General features: G+C 32.8%; 1 protein-coding gene across 1 annotated transcript; it reads left to right on the plus strand.

The window, feature by feature from the left end:
• The first annotated feature begins 10611 nt into the window (after nt 1–10611).
• Nucleotides 10612–11762, plus strand: LOC143238333 (uncharacterized). Its single transcript, XM_076478482.1, has 2 exons — nt 10612–10769; nt 11232–11762. Exons 1-2 carry the CDS (start codon nt 10743–10745, stop codon nt 11535–11537), a joined length of 333 nt encoding a protein of 110 aa, XP_076334597.1. The 5' UTR covers nt 10612–10742; the 3' UTR covers nt 11538–11762.
• Nucleotides 11763–15476: the final 3714 nt, after the last annotated feature.

Genomic DNA, 15476 nt, shown 5'->3' on the forward strand with positions numbered 1-15476 from the left:
AAACTTAGTCTGACCGCTAATCTCACGTCTTATATATGATTCTCGAAGGTCACTTTACCTTCAGTGTAGTTCTTGTGACACTTTGTTTACACAAGGTCACGCTATTACTAAATATAGTAAACACTGGTAAACTACGTAAATAACATATAAATATAATTAGATGCGGAAAGACACCTTAATCATTGCTTTCTAATGATTAAAGTTTTATAGAAATTGTTGATATCTTCCTTATGTGTATGTACGAATTCAATAAATGAATTATTTGTAGATGCATCTTCTGATGTAGTATATGTGGAATAGAAAATGGTATTTGACAGGGTGTTTAACTATATGAGATTGTTGTAGATACCATGAATAATTAATTTCTTTTAATTCTTATGTTGCTCTTAGTATTTTCAGTTAAACTTCTGACATTCCCCAAGTGTCGGTGATTTTGGAATTAAGATTATACTCAAGGACTTGCCTAATATTTATGGATAACGTTTGTATCATATTAATTAATATATATATATATTTAAACGTCTAGGATTTTACAATTTTGAACGACACAGCTGATTTAATTTACATAATTTGATAAACCATGAGGCTTGAAAATAAGAGAAAATTTACACCCTTGTTTCAACTGTTGTTCTATTGTTAATTTATTGAAAAAATAATTACTATCCTCCTCAAAATATCAGTACTTTGTGGTATGTTGTCAAAAGTCTTAAATATAATTTAATGTGTAAATTTAGAAGCAGTGACAGTTAAGAGTGAATATTAATGTAGACAGTTTGTTAAGCAGCGTCTAGTCAAGATATTACAAATTGTCTTTCTGGTTTTAAGTGTCCAAATTAGTTTCAAGTGTCCTACAAGAGTTAATGCGTCAAAATTATTGCAAACGCTCTTTCTAATCGTAGCTGACCAAAAATTATTACAGAATATTTTACTTGTAGTGACACCAAACATGCTAGCTCTTTCAACCGTGGGGACGTTATAATGTACTGTCAATCTCACTGTTCGTTGGTAAAAGAGAAGCCCAAGAGTTGGTGGTGGATGGTGATGACTACCTGCCTTCTCTCTAGTCTTACACTGCTTAATTAGGGATGGCTAGCTCGGAAGGCCCTCGTGTAGCTTTGCGCGAAATTCAAAACAAACAAACAAACTTACTTGTAGTAGACAATACATTACTGCAATACATGTTGTGATGAACCACAGAAGTAGTTCATAAGAGGATCGCCCATGTATTCTTTTTTTGTCACTTAATATTGTTCCGCCATCTTACAACGATAATGGATGTGAGTATTGCAAGTAAACCTGGGTCGTATTGTTAAAAGCTTCATTCTGCATTGTTTGGGGTAGTTTTTACGTTTATTTGATAACGTAAGTAACAGCAATTGTATAACCGTTAAGACGTAATCGTTTTAATGTAATATTTACATATACACGATATAACTTTATCCTTGCTAGAATCAGTACATTTGTATTTAATATACCAGGCTTAATAGTAATTATATTAATTCCTTTTCAATTATTCTGGTCATTTTGATACACCAACTATACATAATGACTATATGGGTATTATATCATGAACTCCAGTTTCATTGGTTGTCCTTACTCTTGTTGGTGTAAAGTTATCAAAGAGTTTTAATAGTACCCGCAGTCTACACTTATCACAGAGTTTTAAAAATTCAGAAGGATCTGTTAGACATTAACAATACCCTTGGTAGCCCCAGTAGGTTATTACTTTGAAATTGTTTAAATTATACTTTAATATCACCTCTAATCGTTCAAGCCATTAATGATCAAGCTCACTTTACTAGTACTTATTAATATAATAATATAAACCACAATGATTTAGCTAAAAAAAAAACTGTTAGATTACTTAGATTTCTTATGTTGTCACAAGAGTAATTGAGTTTTATGAAATGAAAAGTTATACGTTTAAAATATAGAAGGCTAAAATGGAGTTACATGTTATAATATGAGCCTAACTATTTGTAAAAAGCTTACCTGTATACTCCACTATACCTAATCCCTATTTACAATTATCATCATCCAGTAAGCATTCTTTTAAATGTTGAAAATTGAATCCGTTGTCTTCACGCTTGTGTGAGAGAACATTTCGATAGAGAAACAGGGATTCGTCACGTCTAGTGTTTTATTCCACAAAACCAATTTTAAATATTTTTATCGACATGAAGAGAAAACAATAAATGTGTGATTGTAATGATGTTGTTTGTAGATGTAAGATGACGGGATATTTAAAAGGTTATTTTTCTCTGCTGCACCCCTTGGAATGTTGAAGACAATGAAAGTGATGACATTTGCTTTCATCTATCTGAAATCATAATTCTAACTTAGTTGAAGAATGAGGGGTGTATTTTTATATATATTACACCACTACAAATCAAGCTTGATTGTTTAGGGAATATCGAAACGTTTTGGTTAAAAATAGGAAAAAAACATCAATTTTGTTGTTGAGGTTTGCTATGAGATAAGTATTTACACGGCTTTCAACCTTATGTTTATTTGTTTGATCTCAGAGCTGCCCTTCACAAAGGAAACATATATAAGTTAGGTGAAGTTATTTTAAGAAAATCGTTATAGGAATCTTCCATAGTCATGCATCGTTTAGAGAATTTGACATTGAATAGAAAACATAAAATTTCATAAAATTGTGTTATGTTTGTGCCCGATCTTTTCTAAAAGCAACCTCACACTAATTTTGAACATACTATCTCACCTTTCGATCAATCCCACTATTCGTTGGTGAAAGAGTAGCCCAAGAGTTGGTGGTGGGTGGTGATGACTAGCTACTTTCCCAGTCTAGTCTTACACTGCTAAATTAGGGACGGCTAGCGCAGATAGCCCTCACGTAGATATGTGCGAAATTAAAAAAACCCATCAAACATCAAAGTATATATATATGAAGTATAATTATATTTATGACAATTATAATTGCTAATTGTTAGGTTAGGTTAGGTTAGAGCCGCTGTAGTTTAATTAGACAAACTTGGTACCAGTGCAGATGACAATGACGCCTGCATTACGTTATATTTCATTTCGTTTGAGATTTAGATGCACGTCAGACCTGGCTTAATATTTTGTTATTTGGTTTAAAACCTTCTGCTAAAAAACAAAACAAAAAAATTAAAAATAACAGGTTACCCTTTTAATATAAAAAATATATATTATTCTAGCGGCCTAGCCTTTTTTCCACAAATCTTTATTTCTGATTTCGTTATGGCAACATTGATCTTACGTCGGTATTTTATTCTATGATGATAAAACTCAAGTGTTTGAACGAGTTTTCATAAAGAAGCTATTTTGTGTACGTGAAATTACTTTTGAAGTGCCAAAGATATAATAACACGTTTTTAAACAAATTAATAATTAGTTGTTACCCTTATAATGGCTGAATATCAGTAATAAATCTTCCTAGGCCTAGGCCTAACACGAAATAAGTGGTGTTATCGTCGTGTGCAAGCACTTTTAACTCAGGATGATGCAAGACGTACCGAGACAAGAAAGAAAAGAAAGTATGATGAAAGTTTTATTGAATATGGTTTTATATGGACAGGTAATGAAGATGGACCTAGTGGGTTGTGTGTTGAATTTGGAACAGTGTTGAGTAGCAGTAGTTTGGATCCAGCAAAGTTAAAACGGTATTTAGAAACCTAACACTCCCAGTTAAAAAATCCAACTTCCGAGTATTTCAAAAGTTAGTGTTTACAATTAATTGTAAGGAGAGCTACATTTCGTTCGTTTGTCCATAAGGACAACAATGGCGCTCTTATTGCTTCATATCGTGTTAGTTACCGTACAGCAAAAGCAGGTAAAGCTCATACAATTGCAAAAGATTTGATAAAACCATGCACAAAAGATTCAATAGAGTGCACGATTGATGAGAAATTTCTTAAAAACATCAACTCTGTGCCCCTTTTTGACAACTCGGTTTCTCGAAGAATCGAGGATATATCAGCAAATTGCTTACCGAAGTTAATAAGGCGAGTAAAAGCGAGTCTAACTTTTTCTTTTCAGATAGCTGAATCAACAGATGTTGCAGGTTATGCGATGTTGTTTGAGTTTGTACACTATATTCATGAAGCTAGTTTTGAAGAATACATGCCAATTTGCAAACCTTTGCCTCTCAAACAACAGGTGAAAGAAATATTTAAACTGATCGATTCATTTATGGAAGAACATGAGATACAATGGCAGTTTTGCTCAAGTATTCGATATGATGGGGTTACAGATATGATTGGAAAATTTTCAGACGCAATGGCACGTATAAAAAAAGGAAGTCCCGGATATCGAGAGTATCCACAGCTGCTTCATTGTTATGCACTTGCAGTGAAACGAATGCCAAAAGACTTAAATGAAGTATTGGGTGATGTCTTAAAAATAGTTAATTTTGTAAGAATTAAGACCATTCAATGTGAGGATCTTCGGTTTACTTTGTGAGGATATGAGAATATTGCATAAACATTTGCTGCTTCATACTGAAGTCCAATGGTTTTCTCGAAGAAAAATGCTTGCATGGTTTTACGAACTGCGTGAGGAGATAGGTTTCTTTTTATCTGAATGCCATTTTGAACTTGCATGCAAATTAAGGGACAAATACTGGATATAGAAAGTGGCTTACTTTTCGGACATATTTGCCTAAATAAAGTGAATGCTACAATGCTGGGTACCAGGGTAACATACTTCAAAGCTCAGAGTAAAAAGCGCTTCAACGTAAGCTAAAACTTTTGGGTGAGTGTATACTTATGGAAGAACTTGATTTCTTTGAAAATCTCAGTGTTTTTTGTTTTTGGTTTTACTTATAAATGAAATTTCCTTAAGTGAAGATGCAAAAGTTTTAGTGTTGCAGCACATATTTGATTTGTGTACAACTATTAGGGAGAACTACCCTTCTCATTCAAAAAAATTACTGTGGGTTCAAAATCCCTTTGTTAAGTCTGCAAATACCAACGATTTTCCTTTGTTAGAGAATGAACAACTTATAGAAATTTCAACTGATTACACTCTAAAAACAAAATTTCAGCAGGAAGAAATTACACAGTTTTGCATTCAAATGGACATGGAATACCGTAAAATAAGTAATACAATTTTGAAAATTTTGATGCGATTTCCGACAACATATTTTTGTAAGCAAACATTTCCACTGTATACAGCTACAAAGACCAAATTTAGAAACAGGCTAAATATTGAATATGATTTGCGCTTGCAGGTACACTCTATTTTTACTGATATAAATTTTGCAAGCAGAAGGTTTTGAACAAGTAAGTAGAAGTAAAACTTATCTTTAAATATTATTATTTTAAATAAATTTATATTCTAAAAGCTCGAAGTAAACTTTATCTGGTGTTAGTGACTGATTGTTTATATTTTTAGTGTATTTTTTTTATTAAGGCTCCGGAATGTTATTTCTTTTTAATATGAAGTTCCACAGGTCTAAATGAGCAATTTTATCTCTTTCGCTACAAAAAACAACAACTTCTAGTTGAAAAACAGAATATAAAAACATTTCTATTATTAGGCTATGTCTGGATAATCTCTACATTATGTCTCAAGCTTTAGATTAGCATCAATATGTTGTAAAACATAAACAAGTTAAACAGGTTATGGTGAGAACAAAGAATATCACAGCTTCAAACAGAGGTCAAGGTCATGTTATTCGTTTTAGCAATATATAGGTAATAAACGTGCTAATTATCTGGCAAAGCAAAAACAATGAATTATACTACTACTGTAAACTGAAACACAAATTATAATTATATAAACAATGTTCCCCTCTATACTTTAAAATGAACACTGCAACCTACAGTTTTATCCTTCAGCTTGAATAAATGAACAGAATTGAATGACTCAGCCTGAGTTTAAGCGCTTCTCTTTGATTTTAAATTGGCACTAGATGGCGATATCGTAGCTTAACTACTGTTTTTCGTTCTTAATTTTCAATCAGTGAACAAATAGCAGCAATAAAAACACTGAGATACTCAGACAACGATGAGCCACTTAAAAAAGACATATTAGCAATACAATGAAGTATAAATTGAAGTTAAATCACAAAATCCATATAAACTACGCAATTTTTGTAAATAAATATATAAAGATTTAATCTTAGAGCATGATCTTCTAGGCAGTGTTCCGCAGTGGAAAAGCTGTGTGTCTCCTGCCTCGCACTGCTAGAAACCAGGTTTAGGTAACCGTGGCAGACAGAGTACTGGCATTGTGTTGTGTAGCTTTGTGCTTAGTTCTAAACAAAATGAAACTATTTGTGAGCAATATATATCTTACCACGGAAAGAGGAAATATTTACTATTCAATGACATTAAGAGTAACTATGAATTTTTTCTTGTGAGCAAAACTTTAATATTCAAACTATGAGACTGTAATTTTATCTCGGTTAAGGTGTTTTAATAATTATTAAATTACGACGTTAAAAATTAGTGGTTCGATTCCTCTCGGTAGACTCAGCAGAGAGTCCGATGTTGCTTTTCCATATGTAAAAACATACAAACACACAATTCTTTAATACATTTAGGGCAAAACGTTTTAGAACAATCATTAGAAAATTTAACAAAAGCATTCTCGAACATTAAGTTTAGTTTCATTTAAAATTTTTAAAAGTTACACAAAATGTGATAAGAAACACGTTCATTTGCTGTTGTCTGATTTTAGATCGAAGGTACACTGGGCAACCAGCTGTGTCAACCACGGAGAAACGAACCCTTGGATTTAGCGTTTTAAGTCCCTAGACTTTCCGCGGGACGGCACTTTAATCATGCACCAGATACACGTACGTAAAATGTTTTTAAAATACCGTCCAGCAGAGATGTGGTAGAGATTTTTACTGTTTGAATTTGATATATTTATTAAAAAGACATTTAATAATAGCCTTGAATGTGGTTTCAGTGGAAACTATACTCTACTTCAAGAATTAAAAAATATACTAAAAGTTTGTAATTATCAAATACTCCTATAAGTCTACTGTTTACAATAAATACTACAGTAACGATAGTGGTTTTATTCTATAAAATTTTTACTTTTTTATTAAATGCCACGTGTCAAAATATTTGGTTTTTCTTTAAGACCTAATTTGTTCTGGATTGATGAACATCTTTTGAAGGAGATACATCGGCATACAAAAAACCGTTATCCTTATATTGTGATAATTGCTGTATTAGTATAGTACAGCAAATACATGGATAACTCCTGGACGTAAATAATATACTCAGCTGGATGAACAGTAGCAGTGTACGCGGTAGTAACCAAAAATGGCTACCAAACGAAATAGTTCTTATTATGTGCTCATTGTTTGCAGATAAAATATAGTATGATTCATAGTCTAGATGTGAGTGAAGAATCTTCGTACGTCTACCCAAATCCCCACAATTAGCCCCAGACCTCATTCAGTGGAAGATCTTGACTGTCAAATACCTTTAAAAAATCTCAACAAGAGTTATTACATGAGTTGCAAGAAACGTTATGTAGCTACTTGTTATGCAATATATATACAAATTAATAGCTGTAAGGTATATGTTATTATACTGAATGTCTCCAACTAGGCAAGAAGCAGAAGTTTATAGCCACTGAAATCTATTAAATATGTCTTTACTTTTTTTGAAATTCACGACATGATTACTGAATATCATGAGTACAGACAATGTCACGATTTAATGAATGTTCAGAGTTTTACAGACCACTCACTCCATAACTGTTAAGTTGTTAACGTTCTCGAAAGTCTTTAGTCTGGGAAACATCAGACAACGTGAATGTTGGAAATGTATATTCAATAGATTCCAACACAAAGGCTTATTTTAGGACGTCCATAGAAGGGATTTACTACATAGGAATCTTCTATATTTATATATCGGATTGGAAAATTTAACATTGAATAGAAAATAAAGGTAAAGATTCATACAGCTGTGCAAAAGTCTGTGCCCGGCTTTTTCTTAAAGCAACCTCACACTAATTTTGAACATACTATCTTTTCTTACGTTTTAGACATAGAGAAAGCATATCGAATAATATCTACACTTGATACGTCCAAAATTGGCCGAAACCATATGCGACGTAGTCAGACTATTCATGGACGAACCATCTTCAATAACTTTGACTTTAATACATAATGAGTTAGAAACAATTACATTGAGCCTCAGGCATCGATCATTAATACAGTTATCTAGTTGCTTTCTTTATGTTATTTCAAAGGCAAACGTGCTTCAGGTAACAACGATTGTCAAACTACAGAAGTATACAAACTGGTCACTCATTGGTGTTCGAAGGCTCATTCCCCACGTGCCTGAGACACACAACTTAATATTTACAAATCTTTATCTGTTCCAGGTGCGTTCAGACCCATTATTAACAAACACACATAATTAATTGTTCACCATTATTATTGTTATTTGTGCTCTAATTAAATTCAAATTTCAGACCGATTATGTTATATAACACATTTTTGCTTTTCTTAACAATAACTTCAGTGGTTTCTGTCTGAATAACTCACCATTATCCGTTAATTTTCGTTTCGTTGTGATAGCACATTTGTGTGTGGGACAAACCTAAATGAGTTGAATAACGTTTCTCAGACAATTATTCAATATTTCCTTATTTATTATATGAAATAAGTAATTAAAATTATAATGTAAACTAGAAAACTTTAGATTTAGTTTGTGAAGCTTATTTGAATGTGTTTTCATAATGGCCGTAGTTTCAACTAAATCCATGTTACTTATTCACAATTATAATGCGTAAATCTCTGACCCCGTGTTGTTGATCCTAATTAGTTGGTATTCCTGAATAAATACTTCAGTCATGCCAAAGTGGATGAAATGAAACGATTGTAATTATAATTACTTGGAAAAGATACAAGATATGAATGGAAAGTGAAGATACACAGAAACAATGCCCTTTGACAATTACTTTAGATAGCAATACGATTAAAATAACAAAAGTGTTTGATCATAGAGTTACTGGAATTTCGAACAATAATAGCTCACAAAACTCCAATCACAAATATACCTTTCAAGATTCACAGCATTAAACTCATCTTTGCCATAAGTTTTTTGAAAAATATACATAAGAATTAAATTTACTCCAAGTCTGTTATTTTTGCCATTATTCAGTTTTATTTGTTTTACTCCAAGTGTACTATTTTATTTTGGTTTAGAGCCATCGATATATTAATACCATATATTTTTTTAAAATAATCTAGTTGCTTATTGACCGGTACAGACAGGTGGGTTGAAGCGTTCAACTCCTAAGGTGAGGGTCGCGAGTTCGAATCCCCGTCACACCAAAAATGCTCGTCCTTTCAGCCGTGGACGCGTTATAAAGTTATTGAGAGTTACGAGGGTCAAATGAGGTCAGAGTTCTATGCTTTTTTAAAAACAAATTTATTGAACAGTTTTGATTGATAAACAATAAGTTTCGACTCGTTGAGTTTACTTAATTACCAGAGAGTTATTTTGATTTATGCTAGGCTTGATTTGTGATTAAATATAAACTATTCAGAATAACTGAAATCAATTATATTTTTTGTTTCCTGTCTTGTTTATATCAAAAATATTTTCTCACACTTCTTAGAAATGAGTTCCTTTAAAATATATTTGAAAATGTAACGTCTTGTTGTCAAAAATAAGGTATAGATGTGTATATACATTATTCGGAGCTATGTGATATATCATGAGTTTACCAGCTTGTCAAATGACATCATTTGAATAATTCGTGACTCTAAGACTGAAAGAACTACATAACAATGACTTTCCTATCTAACAGGCCCGGCATGGCCTAGCGCGTAAGGCGTGCGACTCGTAATCCGAGGGCGGGTTCGTGCCCGCGTCGCGCTAAACATGCTCGCCCTCCCAGTCGTTGGGGTGTATAATGTGACGGTCAATCCCACTATTCGTTGGTAAAGAGTAGCCCAAGAGTTGGCGGTGGGTGGTGATGACTAGCTGCCTTCCCTCTAGTCTTACACTGCTAAATTAGGGACGGCTAGCACAGATAGCCCTCTTGTAGCTTTGTGCGAAACAAACAAACAAACCTATCTAACAATTAGATAAATTCCACTATGTGTAATCTCTATTTACAATTATCACTATATTGTAAGCAATCGATTAGACGTTGGAAATTGAACTCTTGTCTTCATGGCTGTATGATAGAACATTTTAATAAAGAAATACGGATTCGTCACGTCTATTGCTTTATCTCAGGTAATAAATTTTGACATAAAGAAGGAACAACGTAATGTTTGATATGTAAAACGTAGTTTTAGATGTAAGATGACGGGATATTTAAAAGGTTATTTTTCTCTGCTGCATCCCTTGGAATGTTGAAGACAATGAAAGTGATGACATTTGCTTTCATCTATCTGAAATCATAATTCGAACTTAGTTGAAGAATGAGGGGTGTATTTTTATATATATTACACCACTACAAATCAAGCTTGATTGTTTAGGGAATATCGAAACGTTTTGGTTAAAAATAGGAAAAAAACATCAATTTTGTTGTTCAGGTTTACTATGAGATAAGTATTTACTCGGCCTTCAACCTTATGTTTATTTGTTTTATCTCAGAGTTGCCCTTCACAAACGAAACATACGCCAGTCAGGTAAAGTTATTTTAAGAAAATCAGTCATATCGTGACCTTCCTTAAGTTAAACCCAATCGTGTCTCTTCCAGATGAGTGGAAAACAACAACAGTATATAAACTCCAAGTAAAAGAGATTTTAGAAAGCAGAAAGATTTTTATGTTAAATATTTTCTGTAGTATTTCGGTAAGATTTCAAATCATGTATTAATAATTTGTATTATGTTGATTATTTTGCGTTTCTTATTACCTTACGTTCTAAATTTTTTCCATTCTACACCTAAGAGAATGAAATAATGATTTTATTATAATATATCAATTTAATAAGACATACTAATGAGACTTGTTGGTTTAGTATATACATACTTGATGTATCAAATATTTCTGTTTTTTAATTCCGTAGACTCTGATGTAATTGATCATTTAACCTAACATAAAAAGATAAATACTTGAACCGTATAAACCTGCTATTTTTGTGATCGCTGTTGTTTTCGTTATTGGTCACTGTGTACTGTGACAAATTACTATTATTTTTTTAAGGCTAAACATAACATCTTCTGTTTAAGTGATTTAAAGTCAACTTTGCGTGCTAATGATTTTTTATGTGAACACTTTTATTGTTATCTATAAATTATCTTTTGTATTTCAGGTTAGAAGCGAAAAGATGAAGTTCATATTCTGTCTAACCTTGTTGCTCGCTAGCGCCGTCTACATTCTAGCTCAAACCAGCTGTCAGGAATGTGGAACAGGTAGAATGAATTCCCAACAGAGACTTGCTTGCTGTAACTTAGGAATCAATGAAGAACAGTGCTGTTCGTATTTTGCTTTACCCAACATACCTGGTGGAGGACCTTATACAGGACATGGTGTTTATGGACCTAAGCCTTACATTCCTGGCAATCCATCTAATGCTGGAGGGTTCTATCCTCCCTACCAACCGTATGGAGGTCGGTAAAAACCCTGGTATATCTAACGAGCCCATACACCGTTTGAGTGGATTTCTTATTAGAAGTATTAAACATCAGTATTTGAGAAATATTTCAGCAGTGATACGTCAAAATCATTTTAAGTGTTCGATTTCACTGATGAATGTTTTGATTTCCCTTTGAATAGAAGTAAAACATAGAGTGTAAGTTTTCCAAAGTATTGTATAGACCACACCAATAAAATATTAATTTGATGATACTTATTAATTAGACTTTCAGGCTTATTACATATTACAAATTTGTCTATCGAATATTGATGTATGAAACAAAAACAAATTGGTTTCACTTTTAAGTGGACATTCCTTTTAGGAAACAACACATTTTATAGTAAGAGTAGTGTTGAATCAGGAGTATTGTCTGTGGAAAAATAATAAAAACATACAATGAGTTTCGTTACGTAGAATAATTAATATCGGACAAGTCGCCGATTTATTATATTAAGATTTCAAATAGACGGAAAGAAGTTAATTGAATGTCAATACGTATCAAGTATTATATTCGCCAACAAGATTGATTCATACAGTTTTCTTTCTCAACATATATATATTTTAATATACAAACGACGATTCAATTTATAATAACAGTTATTACTAATAGGTATTACAAATGATGATTTATATACAAGAAATTTATAATATTACAAACTATACTGAGTATTCTATCCGGTCTAGAACTGCATACTTTATCGATGGTCCAGGTCCACAACCATCGAAGTTAGTTCTGAGTGGACATAATTACGCCTCGCAATTTTTTTTTGGCTGGACTGACATCGGGTACAGGCTAACATTTTCCAGCTAAGATATTTAATGTTTTCTTAGAAATAATTACATCTGAAGTAATTTTCTGAGGTTGATCGGTTTGTAGTGTGCGAAATCTATAAACGTTCCTGGTACATTTCTGTAGTTTTCCGATTAATAGGCATTAATCACAATTGTAGCTTCTGAGGCCTATATCACTCTGAATATAACTGACGAATAATAATAAAACTTTCTCGTGGTGCGCTGGTTTATGTAGTTTATGGTAAGATTCTTGAATGTTCAATAATGTTCAAAAACACGCTAGCGTTTTCGTAAAACAAATATTGTTGATTCTTCCTCTCAAGAATCTTCTACTAATTTAGAGAACAAGTGTGACTTGCGCACCTCACATCCAACTATATTCTCACATGCATCAAACTGAAACACACGTAGGTATTAAAATAAAGGTAAAACGGTAAATCTGTTACAATTTCAAATTGTGATAGGTTATTGGTAACGAAATTTATTGAAATGGTGTTCTTAGATCAACATTTAGGCTCGGTATAGCCAGGTGGTTAACGCACTTGCCTCGACTGAGGGTCGCGGGTTCCAATCTCCGTCACACCAAGCATGCTTGCCCTCTCAGCCATGGTGGCGTTATAATGTTACAGTCATTTCCACTATTCGCTGGTAAAAGAATAACCCAAGAATTGGCGGTGGGTAGTGATAACTAGCTGTCTTCCCTCTAGTCTTACACTGCTAAATTAGGGACGATTAGCGCAGATAGCCGTCGTGTAGCTTTGCGCGAAATTCAAAACAAACCAAACCAGGTCAACATTAGTGACACACTGATTTCTTCTCTTCAAATAGTGTTGAATGAAAAGCTTGGATGAAAACTATTTTGATTTGTTTGAAAATGTAATTTTGACTTGAATAAGTTGTGTAACTGCTGTAGAAAGAAAAGTACCAACATGATAATATAGCTGTGAAATTTCGGTTTATGATATAAGCCGTTTTCTGTTTGTTGCACCCAATGGCACAACAGTGTGTCTGTCGACTCACACCGCTACAAACCGGGTTTCGATGTCCGTAATGGGCGGACCATAAATATCCCATCGTGTAGCTTTGTGCTAATATAAACTTATTGTGAGGAGATATGAGGCGAATAAAAAATAATATATAGTTTAAAATACAAAACAAAAAACCGGGCTCGGTAGGGCTGGGTGCTTGGAACGCTCGACACGTGATCTGAGGGTCGCGGGCATGAATTCCGTCGCATGCTCGCCCTTTCAGTCTTAGGAGCGTTATGATGTGATTGTCAATCTCACTATTCTTTGGTAAAATAGTAGCCCAAGAGTTGGCGGTGGGTGGTGATGACTAGCTGCGTCTCCTCTAGTCTTTAATGTAATAATAAATGTGAGAAATATAACGTCTAGAACTACAGAACACTTACACATGGTTATTATTAGATCTAAGAAATATCTTTGAAGTGATACTGTAAACAACAGCACCTTTTAAAAAATTCATCAAAGTGTTTTCAAATATTATAAAACAATCGATTTTTAACTATTAAGAAAACGAAATTCTAAAGAGTTCGATAAATTTATTCATATTTATTGTAAAATAGTCGATTTTAGTTGCAAAGTCATATTGTGAGCAGTAGGCAGCTAGTAGTCACCACTTACCGCCAACTCTTGGGCTACTTTTTTGCCAAACATATAAAATAACCAGGATGCCGATCTCAGAAGACTTGGTGTATTAGCTAAATCAAGTTTCCACTATGACTACGTCATACATGACGTAGTAGATGTATATACATCAAGCAAGACGGGTGAATGTATCGAGGACATTATCTTGAGCTCAAAGTTAGCTGACATGGCTACCTGCACTACCAAGCGACAAATAAGAGATAAAATATCTTATATTAATGCATACTTGACGTATAAACGCCAATAACAAAATGTGGTATGATTGTTTTGAATTATTTCTTTCTTCACTATTCAAATTGAAAATTCTATGAAAGAATATTTTAATATCATAGTTTCTTACATAATTTTTGAACATTTCCAAAAGTGCTTTAAGTCAACTTCACTGTATCTTTCCGATTTATGCTCATAAAAACAGGTTATGTGCTAAAATTTCCCACGTGCATATGCGTTTTTAAATCAACTGCTTCACAAATACATAAGCACGAAATATTTTTTTCCTTCCATAGGAAATAAAAATGTCAAGCAGTTTGATACTTTTTATGAATTGGATTAATGTTTTAACAGAAAAATATGTAAGGAGCAAATTTCAAATTCTGTATGTTATTGGAGTCTCGAAAGAGTTCCAGAATAAAGTTATTATGGGAGATTATTTGTGTACTTTCAACCACCCTGAAGATTTATGTAGTTTCTGTAGAGTGGATGAGTATGCGGATTGGTCAGAAATCATTCCACAGAAGCAACTGTGATCATTTATTGGGCATCAGTTGTGGTCACTTGTTAGTTCTATATAATAAGTTTGTTCATCTATCTATTTATTGATACATACAAATATACATACATATATATAATATGTCATAATATGAAGCTATATCATACTTGTTTCCATATATGTAATAAATTAACTATTATTGGAGCATTTAAGATTTTTATAACTTGATATTTGAGATCTTTGAGTAAGATTAGTGCAAGAATAATATAGCATTTTTTTTTGTAATTTTAGCGAATCTTTGTAAACCTCATATGCTGTCAACAAACACATAATAAGCGCTCTTTCCCAGTGTAGACAAAATTGTGTCGCTTATTCTTGTAGCATACGCTTAGCGGTTCATATGAAGAAGCCTATATTTGTGTTCTTTCTTTTAAATATTAAAATTTTACGAATGTTTAAAAAACGAAATTAGTTCCGATTACCTACAGTTCAAAATATTACAAGTTACCAAATTTGAAACATACTTCTTTGTTTTACTTATAAAGACTAAAGCGTTTAAGTCTTTCTTGCAAACTTTGATTGAAATAAATGCTTTTTCGTTTCATTTTTAGTATCTGCTCAGTTGTGTTTTAGAATCAGATAAATTTATACAGACAGACAAGTACTAACTCAGATCATAGTTTTCTACCAGATGACAATAAATATGAAACTGAGACTGACACTTTAGTTTTATAATAGTACTTACAACACTTT

Source organism: Tachypleus tridentatus, chromosome 13, assembly GCF_004210375.1.
Source record: "Tachypleus tridentatus isolate NWPU-2018 chromosome 13, ASM421037v1, whole genome shotgun sequence".
NCBI classification, from domain to species: Eukaryota; Metazoa; Arthropoda; class Merostomata; order Xiphosura; family Limulidae; genus Tachypleus; species Tachypleus tridentatus.